We start from the raw sequence: 12,205 nt of genomic DNA on the forward strand, positions 1-12,205 counted from the left end.
CACGTGCTACAACGTGGACGGACCTGGAAAGCCCTTCTGCTAAGTGAAAGAGGCCAGACCCAAAAGGCCGCATATTGTATGATCCCACTGATGTAACATGTCCAGAGCAGGCAAATCCATGAAATACAAAGCAGATGACTGGCTGCCAGGGGCTGGAGGGAAAGTGAAATCTGGGGTGATGGGCCAAAGAAGAGGGGTTTATTCTGGGGATGATGAAATAGTTCTGGAATCAGTGCGGATGTTCGCACAGTCTTATGAATGTATTAAAAGCCACAGTGGCATACATTTTAAAACTGAATCTTATGGCATCTGAATTATATCTCAAAATAAACCATTAAAAATGAACGTCTCTGCTTGTAAGTGACAATGAGTGGGAGCAGGGAGCCCGCTTAGAAACTTGTAAGAACAATAAACAACTCAGTGCCTTGCATGATCACGGTTCTTCACTTCATCACACCTCTCGCGCACTGCGTCGGCTTTCCCTCACAGCACCCCCTTCTGCGAGGCCAGATACTGAGGGTGATGGTGCTCTGGGCCTCAGTGGTAGCAGCGGAGGTGGACAGAGTGGTGGGTTAGGAAAGGGTTTGGCAGTAGAGCCTGTGGGATTAGTACACAACCTCTCAGAGAATATCCCACTGCTGTTCCAATATGGTTGCTCTAAGGAGGAGTTCATTCAATTATTCAATTACTATTATTTATTGAGTGTGTCCTATGTGCAGAGGACTTTTCCATATGCTGGGGATCCTGCAGTGAATAAAAGACAACCATCCCTCCCGCCAAGTCCTTGCGGAGCTCACATTCTCGGATGGGGCAGTATTTGTGACAGCGATAGGAAGTTGGACGGAGTGTACTATATCATTCATATAGAATGTACTACGGTCACTGTACTAGGTACAGAGAACCTTGTATATCAGTACCTGGCTCTCTCTCCCCTCGGCACATAGTAGGACTGCTCTTCCGTGCCCCATGAACTCAGGCATGCATTGTGAACATGTTCTGCCCACTAAAACATGCATGGAAACAACATGTGATACTCGGGAGTGGGAGCTTTAAAAGTCAGTGCATGCTTTACCACGTACTCTTGCCCTTTGCCACAGAAACTGCCCCACCAGCTGTGTCCTGGAGTTAGGACACTAGGGGGGAAGCTGTAGTTGACTCTTGATGGACAAGTACTCTGGTGAGTAAAGAATCTTTATTATCTTTAGGCCAGAGCTTTTGTTTTTTTTTTTTTTCCCCTACCAGAGCAAAACCCTGACAAACACAGGTTCTCTTTTACTTTTTCATCCTCTGAGGGGCATTAAATCCAAACTCAATCCTGGCTCCTACTTTAGAAAAGGAAGCCCAGTATCTCAGCAGTGTCACTTGAACTTTAAACCGAGAATCTGGAGGCCTGTGTCAGAGGGAACACAGAGTTGGCGACAACGCCCTGCTTGTGTGTCTCTGTGTGTGTCTAATCTTGCCCACCGGCCTGCGCAGTCCTTAAGGGAGCCTGAGCATGGCAGACAGTGCCCCCCCCCCCAATGCTGAAGGAACACGCCGATGACACATAGTTTACGAAGAGTAGGTTGTTTGGAATTTTCCCCACCAAAAAGAGGGACGGTCTCTGTGGGTGCAGCAGCCGAAGTTTGTGCCAACACAGATGTGTGGGATTGGGGAAAAAAATCACCAAAATGTAAAGGCTCCTTTTGCTCAAGAACTGGAATGGTTTTACCAAGACACACAGTGGTCAGAAGTTGCCAGTATCACAGACAATTTTCCAGCCATTCTGTTCCAGGTACTCAAGAATTTCTAGTGAATGGATCATCCCCTGGAGAGCACATGCTCTGGGAGGGGCCAGAGAACTTCTAGCCTCAGGGCTGCGCTCTGGTGTGGTGGCTCTGCATCTTTTGCTTTGTGAAGGCAAAAGGGAAGCCAACAAGGAAGATGGAAAAAACTAATCTCTCACATATCTAAGATGCCTTCTGATGATACAAGATGTTCCAGAAATGTGGCTGTGGCCGGCAGAGCCTGTCTGTCCACACATGGGGCCCATGATGCTGACTGCAGCTGGGGCTAGGCCGGGACCCGTGCCAGAAGGCGAGTATCTGTGGACATCCTTAAATGTCTCTCTGGCATATTATTCCAATTAAATCCTGCCCGGCATTCTCATTTTAATAACTTAATCTGGCATTTACACCTTGCCTGCTCTCCCAGAGGGCCTGAGGCAGCGCACAATAAAAGCCTAAACACAACAGGACAATTAAAAATAAAGACACATGATCAGAAAGAGAGATAATCCTCCAGGAACCTGAGATAAGATGGTTATTGCAGCCAGAGTGTTGAATTTGGCTCCTTCTTTCTGGCAGCCAAGGTTAAAAAGAAAACGGAGTGGCTTATTCAGCTATGACTGCCTGATCGAAGGAAGGAAGTAGATACAAGTTCACGGGAGAGCACATCCCATTTCCTGGCTCTGAATTCCATGAGGATCTAGCCCGTGGATCTCCATCTCAGGGGCACTAAGTCACAAACTGAACAACAGTCCTTTACAGAAGATGCTGAATCATTCTTCAATTGGCAGCTTTAGTCCCATAAGTGGGCCCTTGGTAAAAGGTGAGGGTGTAATATTAAATTAAATTGCAACTCGGCAAAGACATTTCTTGGAGAAGTCGGCTTAATGGGCCCAGACAGATGGGTTGAATTTGGACATATGGAGGCATGGGGAGAGAGTTCCAGGTGGAGGAAACAATTTATTCAATAAATATTTACTGAGTACTTACTCTGAGTCAGGCCCTGCCAGTGAGTGGGTACTGGGGACACACAGATGGCCTTGCCCTCCGAGGAGGTCACAGACGTGGGGGGCCAGGTGCATAGACAGTCAATTACCAGTGCTGTGACTGGAATGAGGGGGCAAACAGGAGAAGGGGCCTAGGAAGATGCAGCCACGGCAGACCACACGTCCTAAAGGCTCCCAGAGAAGATGTTTCCAAGCTGCCTCTTGAAGGTCAAGTAGGACGTTTTTGCATGAAGATGGCATCTCGGGGTGGTCAAGAGGGTGTTCTGGGTAGAGAGGACAGCACGGACAAAGGTGTGGGGGAAGAGAGAGCACGATGTTTTGGAGGAATGCTGATCATTCAGGGTAGCTGCGCACAAGGAGGGAGGAGGGGCCCACAGACGGGGAGGCAAATAAACTCAGAAGGTCGAGGACCTTCAGGTCTGCTAAGGAGTGTGGGCTTCATCCTCTAGTGAAGGGGAGGATTTGAACCGGGAGAATGAACTGGCCAGAAGTTCAGATGTTGTAGCTGTCTCCAGGGAGTAGTCAGGCTAACTGGGCAGCCCTCAGCTAGCAGACTCTGTCAGAGGTCCTCGTGGGGTCCCACTCCCCTGCCTGGAGTTGGTCCACATCTGGCCAGGGCCCCAGCCCAGCCATCCAGGACCCCATGGATGATAAAGACCTGCCCCACTGTCCAGGGCTGGCAGTAATGACCCATAGCTTGGAATGTGACCCTCTGCATCAAAGCTCTGGACCACCAGGGCACCTGTGAGCCGTCCACAGAGCAGAGTGGACTCTGATCCTTAGCACTACCCTCACCCTGGCCATTCTGGTATCTCTTTATTTCAAAATGAGGAGTATGAGATGGAACTTGGACAAGCTTTATAAGGATACCAGATGTTTCCAGAAAGTATGTGCTCTGTGATTGGATTTTTTTTTGCAGAGCAACTGTGGAGGGAGGTAGAAGATAAGAGTTAAAATTATTTAAAACTCCATGTATTTGCCTCTTCCAATATCTGTTGCCATAGAAACATACTGGCATAAGCCACCAGTTTCAAAGCCAAGTGTAGTCTGTGACTTTGAAAGCCCTGGTTTGCTTCTGCAAAAAGGATGGTAAAAGCATGGAACGTGGAGGGAAGTTTGAAATACCTCTCTGTTCCAGACTGCCCTTAACTTGATTACTGCCCAAATGGCCAGAAAACCACAGAACCCAGAGTGCCGGGAATTCTCGATGTAGGCTACTTGCAGCCTGTGGAGACAGCCTTTCACCATTCCCATAAATAAACGCCACACACACGGCTCCCATGGGGGACTGGAGCACACACGATTCCCTCTCTTGTTGCGACCTGCCTGGGAGCAGATGGGGGATGTCTTTAGGGAGGGCAGGTGGTCTCAGGATGCTGCCTCGGTGGCTGCCCTGAGGCTCCGCGGGGTGCTCGACGTTCAGCGACCTTTAGTGCTGTCTCCCATCTTCTCTTCACTTCAAAACCATTTCAGAGTGGTCAAGTGGAAGTGTAAGAGGTGGCTGGTGTAGAAGGAAGGCTTGGGGAAAAAACCAAACAACTCTTCCACCTAGATTCACAGGCTGTCTTCACACTGTCAGTATATACTGCTTTTACTTTGGGGGGAAATTATCTCAAATTATTTTCCTTAAAAGAAAAAAATCCCATATGGGTGTGTGTGTATGAATACACATACAGTGTCAATTCTTGGTTTTCACCTTACTTGATCTAAAAGCAGCATCTGACACACTTGATCAAAACTTCTTCTTGAAACTCTTTCTTCACTTGGTTTCCTAGACACCAAATGCATATGGTTTTCTTCCCATCTTGGTGGCTTCTCCTTCTAGGTCCTTTGCTGTTTCTCTCCTACCTTCTTGATGTCCCAACACTGGAGTGATTGAGGGTCTGCCCTTGGTCCCCTTCTCTTCTCCATCTGTATGCCTCACCCCTCATCCAAGCACCATCTTATTAGGGCTCTCGTCCAAGGTTTTCAATGCCATCTCTATGAAGACCACATCCAAGTTCCCATCTCAGGCTTTCACGTCTCCCCAAAGTCCAGACCCATATATATAACACCTACTCACCATCACCACTAGTAGAGTAGTATTCAAAAACAAGTGTTTTCCCTTTTTCTCGAGAATACAAATCATAGGTAAAAAACCCCTTTTAGGGGCGCCTGGGTGGCACAGCGGTTAAGCGTCTGCCTTCAGCTCAGGGCGTAATCCCGGTGTTATGGGATCGAGCCCCACATCAGGCTCCTCCGCTATGAGCCTGCTTCTTCCTCTCCCACTCCCCCTGCTTGTGTTCCCTCTCTCGCTGGCTGTCTCTATCTCTGTCAAATAAATAAATAAAATCTTAAAAAAAAAAAAAAACCCTTTTAGCATACTTGGCAGATTTACCCACACCTGCTCTATCTGAAATGCAGAAGCGGCCAATCTTCCCATCAGATGCTGTAAAGCAGAGGAAGGGAGGGCTGAGATGCAATGTGGGAGCACTAAGCCTGGGGCCAAGTCAGGGGGTGCACCTGTTAGTCCTCACCTTCGTCTGTGGCATTTGTCTCAGAGAGCTCTCCCTCCTTCAAGTGCCCCCTGTGCATGTGCAGCTCTCTCTCCTGGCTACTCCCTTCCTTCCTCACCACCACTTTGAAATTCCCTTCCCAGGATTCTTCGGTCCCCATCAGTGCTTTGTGGTTGCTCAGGCTCCAGTCAGGACATCTTTGATTCTTACTGCACCCACTCCCTGGATGAGCACACTCATTCCCATGGCTCCTCTGCCCTGTCTCTATCTAGTGGACAAACTACTCCCTTGTGCTCCACGACTCTGTATCCAATATTTTGAGCCCCTCTGCCCAGAAGCGAGGCCCTTACATGCCCTTCCAAAACTGCTCCTTATTCTGCACCCTGCCTCAGTGAACAGGTCTGCCATCCACCACCCAGAGATCTGGGCATTGCCCTTACTGCCTCCCTGTCCCACCCCATAGAGTCAATCAATCACCAAGTCTTGTCGTATCTGCTTCCTTAATCTCTCTCAAAGCCACCCACTTCTCCTTGTTCCCACTGCAACTGCCCTGCTTTAGGTCACCATCAGTTCCTGCCTGGATTATAGCAAAAACCATATCTGAGCCATCTCTGAGCCTCCAGCCTCGCCCCTCCATCTGTTCTCACCCTGCAGCCAGGGCAAACCTGATCATGTCACTCCCTTGATTGAATGTCTTTAATTTTGAAGTTTAAACTCCTGTTTAGCACATAATGTCCCTAATGATCAGGCTCTGACCACATCTTCATTTGTCTTTCCTGTCACCTCCCCAAAGGCACCCTTGGCTTTGGCCAGCAGAACTGTTTCAAACTATTTCATACACACACACACACACACACACACACACACACACACACACTTTAAGAAAAAAACAATATACTAACATCGTTAATATAGTGAGAAACTAGGTGCTTCCCCTCTAAGATTGGGAATAAGTTTGGAATGTCCCCTTCTCACCATTCCTATTCAACATTGTACTTGGAGCTCTAGTTAATACAAATATTAGACAAAAAAGGAAATACAAGCTATACAGATTGGGAAGAAAGAAATAAAATTGTCTGTGCGCAGTTGACATGATTGTCTATGTAGAAAGTTCCAAAGAGTCAACAAAAAAACCTCCCGGAACTAATAAGCAATTATATAGCATGGTTGTAGGATATAGGTTAGTATACAAAAGTCAATTGCTTTCCAATATGCCAGAAATGAGCAACTGGAATTTGAAATTAAAGATACAATATCATTTGCATTTTTACCAAAAGCAAAGTAAAATACTTAGGTATAAATCTAGCAAAATATGTATAAGATCTATGTGAGGAAATCTACAAAACTCTGATAAAATTAATCAGAAAAGATCTAAAACAAATGGGGAGACATTCCATGTTCATGGATAGGAAGATTCAATACTGTTAAGATATCCATTCTTTTCAACTTAGTCTATAGATTCAACACAATCCCAAACAAAATCCCAGCAAGGCACTTTGTGGACATTAACAAACTGATTCTAAAGTTTACATGGAAAGGCAAAAGACCCAGAATAGCCAATACAATACTGAAGAAGAATAAAGTTGGAAAGCGGGCACTGTTTGACTTCCAGACTTACTATAAACCTATAGTAATCAGAACAATGCGGTATTGGCAAAAGAACAGACAAATAGATGAATAGAACAGAACAGAGAGTCCAGAAATAGACCCATACAAATATAGTCAACTGATCTATGACAAAGACACAAAGGCAATGGAGAAAGAATAGTATTTTTGATAAATGGTGCTGGAACAACTAGACATTCACATGCATAAAAATGAATCTAGCAAATGACCTTGTATCTTTTCACAAAAGTTAACTCAAAATGGACCACAGACCTGAATGTAAAGTGCAAAGCTATAAAACTTCTGAAAGGTAACAGGAGAAAATCTAGGTGACCTTGAGTTTGGCAATGAGTGTTTAGATGCGGCACTGAAAACAAGCTTACTGGAAGAAAAAATATGGATTGGGCTTAATTAAAATAAACAATTTGTGTTTTGCAAAAGATAATGTTAAAGGAATGAAAAAACAAGATACAGACTGACAGCAAAGATTCACAAAACATATTTGATAAATGACTGGCATCCAAAATATACAAAGAACTTTGAAAACTCAACAATAAGAAGACAATCTAATTACAAAGCAAGTAAAAGACCTAAACAGACACCTCACTAAAGAAGGTATGCAGATGGCAAATAAGCACATGAAAAGATGTGCCGTATCACATATCATTAAGGAAATATGACTTAAAATAAAAGCGTGACATCACTTCGTACCTATAGAATAGCTAACATCCAAAACACTGACAACACCAAATGCTGACAAGGATGTAGGGCAACAGAAATTCTTATTCATTGCTGATGGGAATGCAAAATGGTACAGCCATTTTGCAAGACAGTTGGGCAGTTTCTTACAAAGCCACACATAGATTTGGCATACAATCCAGCGATCATGCTCTGAGGTGTTTACCCAAATGAGTTGAAAACTTACGTCCACATAAAACCCTACACAAAAGTGCTTATGGCAGCTTTATTCATAATTGCCAAAACTTGGAAGCTACCAAGATGTCCTCTCATGGGCAAATAGATTACACTGTGGTACATCCATGCAATGGAATATTATTCAGTGATAAAGAGACGAGTGATCATGCCGCGAAAAGACACGCAGGAACCTTCAAGTCATACTGCTAAGTCGAAGAAACCCGCCTGAAAAGGCTGCCTAGCATATGATTCCAACTATATGACATTCTGGAAAAGGCAAAACTATGGTGACGATAAAAAGATCAGTGGTTGCCAGGGGTTGGCGAAGTACTGAGGGCATTTAGGACAGTGAAACCCTTCTGTATGACACTGTAACGGTGGATACATGACTTCTGCATTTGGCAAAACCTGTGGAATGTGCAACAGAAAGAATGAACCCCACCTAACCATAAATTATGGACTCTAGTAAATAATAACAAATCAATATTGGTTCATCAATTGTAACAAATACACCACACGACACAAGATGTTAATAATAGAAGAAACTGTGGGGTGTGGGGTGGGGTGTATATGGGAACTCTCTGCGCTTTCTGTTAATTTTTCCTGTAAACCAAAACCTGCCCTAAGCAACAAAGCCTATATAAGTATACATTTAAAAAATGATACGCATCACACATTTAGAATAGTACCTGGCATATAACAAGTGCTATATAAATATGTATCGCATGGAAATGAATAAGGCTGTGGAGCTGGGATGTCTCCAGTAGGACTCCAGAATCAGAATTTCATTCTCTGGACACTTGCATGCACTCTCACTGGGAGAATCTCCATGGGTCCTTCCCGTTATTCACCAACTCTTCATCCTATTTATTTCTAACCGCTAACAGAATCCATGCAATTGAAAGTGCTCCCACGTATTCATCTGTGTGTTTATTATCTGCACCCCGACTAGCCGGTGGGCGCCGTGAGATCAGGGCCATGGCTCCTGTGCTTACCTCTGTCTCCCCAGTGGAAGATGTGTGCAGGGCTGCTGGCTGGGCAGTGTGTGTGGGGGTCTCTGTCGTGGAGAAGCTGGCAGTCTAGTGAAGGCAGGGGCAGGGCAGCACGCAGCCAAGCTGGGCAGCACGCTAAGTGTCCCAACAGAGGAATGTCGGGAAGCTAGGCACAGGGGTGGGGAGGAGCAGGAGCTGAAATTTGCTGGAGCTAGGGGACTCAGGGACACATCCCCATAGAGATAACCCAGGGGCCTGGAACTGAGATCATTTACTTGTCAGAGAACATTCTGAAAGAGGGAACAGCACAGGCAAAGGCCTGGAAGTGTAACACAGAGCAAGGCCTATGACTGGAATCCTGAGGTGTTCACAGTGTCCAGAGCGTCCAGAGCAACCAAAGGCATCCCGGGTCGGTAAGGGCAGGTGGGGACAGACAATAAAGGTCTTTGATCACTTCTCCCCTAAGCGGAGACTTTCTCTCTCACTGGGAGTCCTGGAAAAAACAGCCTCTTGAAGGACAATTTAGAACACCTCATCCCCTGGGCACACTGTTCAACCACCATGCCGTGTCTGACAGAGAAGGAGGGTCGGAGAGAAATCAACTGGTTGCCTGGTGCTGTTTGGTGGCAAAACGACAATAAGCCGACAGGGCTGCGGGTCGACAAATCAAAGGGTTCTGCTGTCATGGCAACAGAATGACAGGGCAACCCTAAAAATAAGAGGAGAAAAAGAGGAGCAGGCCAGAAAAGGTTCAGAGAGAAATCTCAGCAGATACCTGGAGGGAAACCAAGATGGAGTATCTGGGCCAAGAGCCAGGGAGCTGGCTCTCCTCCAGGCCCTACCATGGAAAGCCTGGATGCCCCTGGGCAGGTCCCCTCCCCAGACTCGGTTTCCTCATCTACACAGTGAGGCATTTCCGTGGACCCCCGCGGCTCCTCCATTTGAGACTCGTTGCCCTGGAAGGTTGCACATGGTCTAGGGTTCTCTACACAGAGCCACTGAGAGCCTCTGTACTTATTTTAGAAAGAAAGGAAGAAAGGTAAGGTCGGCGATAGCAAACTGTCACTTATGCTAACCTGACTGCACAAGGTTGATCTCCTTTAAAGGGTCCAGGGGGACCGGGTTCCCAGGTCCACTTCCAGAGTCTGCTGACTGAGGCTGACACCAGCCCTGCGGCCTCTCTGTGCCACAGCCAGAGCGTGGGGAACCCCTGGTGCGTACTTGGCCTCCACCTTAACCTCAAGCAGAGGCAGCAGTGCCCCGCCTCCCCAGCCACCCCCTGCTAGGCTGCAAGCCAGCAGACTGGTCTAGACTCGGTCCACTCGGTCCACCTGCACAGCTCCAGGTGTTCAGGCGGGCTCTGCCTGACTTGCTTTCCCCCTCCCTGATATCCTGGGCTCTCAGTCTGGCCGGCGCTCTAATCCGAGCCCTCACCTGCACAAAGGGAAAATGCTTTCCTGCCCTGCCCACTTCCCAAATCTGTGCCCGTGGCCAAGCTCTGAGAGAGCCCCTAAAAACCGCAAAGTGCTGTCCATGTGCTGAAAGGCAGGTAGGGTAGGGTGGTGCATAAGAGGGTAGTTAGTGGTGCTGCCACTAACCTGCTAGGTAGCCTTGGGTAACTAATCTCTTCAGATTTCTGTTTCCTCATCATTAAAACGGGGCTAAGGGCGGCCCCTGTACCACAGTTACTGTGAGGATTCAGTGAGTTAACGCACAGAGCTGGCTATCGCCATCATGGCTGTTGCCATTATCAGCATTACGGCTGGTGATTAGCACCCCCTTGGCTCTCCCCTAGCCCAGAGGCCCAGGTAGCCATGACAGTTCTTCCTCCTGTTGGCATCCTGTCTGGATTTCCAACTCCTGGCAGTGAATGAGGAGCTCCCCAGGGTGCAGTGGGGGGCAGGACTGCTCCTTTGCCAAAGGTGCACCATGAGTGGTAACCAGGCATCACCTCCCCTCTGGAAACAGCTTGTTTGCCCCAGTGACCTCCTGCGCCCTCGGCACATGGGTACAGCTGGCATCTAGGCCTTCCTCCTCGGCAGTCCTGGCCATGCCTGTCTGGAGTCCTGCTTCCTCCCAAAGTGAGGCCGAAGGCTGTGAGACGGAGGCACCGGCCCTAACGCTGTGTCCTACATCTGCGCTGGCAGAAAACGGCGTTCTCTGCCACGGCTCTGGCTTCCTGGCTTCTCACTGCGCTGAGAAAACCCTCTATTTGTTCCCCTGCAAATGAAGCTGGGCTTCTTATTTGTCAGAAAACCATCTTGTCCAGAAGGGTAAAAACCTCTGTCCTCAGTGCATAAAATGACCATTTCCACGTTAGTTTAAGAATCCACACTACATTCCACAAAAAGATGTCTCTAATAATGCAGACTGCGGTTCTCTCGGTAGAATCTGCTACACCGTATGGAAATCAGGATGCACGGCACACGCCGCTCAAGCCCGGCCCTCTCCCACGAAGGCAAGTTTAACTGTTCTAAGAGCAAGGCAACAAAACCACAGCTTCCAAAGGGTCTTGAACTTCCCTAATCTGGAGCATCCGGGGAAGACCAGTGTGAGTAGAGGGCAAGGCTGAACGCAAGACTGTTAAAATATATACTTTTATGTACTTCTATTTAAGGTTCTTCCTTTTAACAGAACTTCTCACTTCGAAACTCACATAGTAACTAGAAGGAGCAATCAGAATGTTTACTCCCGAGTACAACCCTTAGAGAACTTGCTTTTAAGGAGGTTGAAACGCAATGTAATTTCCAGACGGATAGATACTATAAATGGGGGTTTCAACAATGTGCACAGAATATACTCATTTAAATGGCCCAACATTTCTTATTTCTGCATACATTAATATCACTAGACAATTCTTTCACCGTGTTTTTCCCAGGAGTGAAGACTTTCTATTTGGCCTTTCTGGAATATGTCTCAAATGGAAGAAAACAGAACTAAATGAGGAGTTTCTGATGGGGAATGTGGGCCCACGTGCAGCTGTGAAGATTCCCCTGGAACGACCTTGATTTCTTCCTAAGCAGTGCACTTGGGGCGGTCAGGGCTACGTACTGCCCGCCGGTCCTGGAGCGTCTGGGAGCGGCATGCCCGAGGGCTTCCCTCCTGCCGCCGTGGGCGCTTACCTCCATGCTGTACCTTTCCACCGTCCTCCTCAGAGGGTCCACAGCCTGCCAGCAAATCAGAATGCACAAGTCGATCAGCAGCATGCCCCCGACAATCACCAGCAGCTTCTGGTCCTTGATGATCTGCAGAGAGGGCAGGGCCACAAGTCAGCAGACATGAGAGAGGTTCCCCGACAGCAGCTGAGGGGCTGGCTCAGGGGTGTGAGAATCTCTCGAGACTCTCCATCACCCACAGGATAAATCCAGCCAAACTCCTTTGCTTGGCATTCAAGGCCTCTCATGAGCTTGGCTCAACCGCTCCCT

At 47.5% G+C, this 12,205-nt stretch overlaps 1 protein-coding gene across 1 annotated transcript in view; it reads right to left on the reverse strand.

The window, feature by feature from the left end:
- Positions 1-12,205, reverse strand: part of GABBR2 (gamma-aminobutyric acid type B receptor subunit 2) — a 336,894-nt gene that overhangs the window by 43,232 nt on the left and 281,457 nt on the right. The window contains exon 13 of the mRNA XM_048223257.2: positions 11,903-12,025. Coding sequence (XP_048079214.1) covers positions 11,903-12,025 — 123 coding nt within the window. The remainder of the gene's footprint in view (positions 1-11,902; positions 12,026-12,205) is intronic.

The sequence above is a fragment of the Ursus arctos genome, unplaced genomic scaffold, assembly GCF_023065955.2.
Source record: "Ursus arctos isolate Adak ecotype North America unplaced genomic scaffold, UrsArc2.0 scaffold_18, whole genome shotgun sequence".
In the NCBI taxonomy this organism is placed as follows: Eukaryota; Metazoa; Chordata; class Mammalia; order Carnivora; family Ursidae; genus Ursus; species Ursus arctos.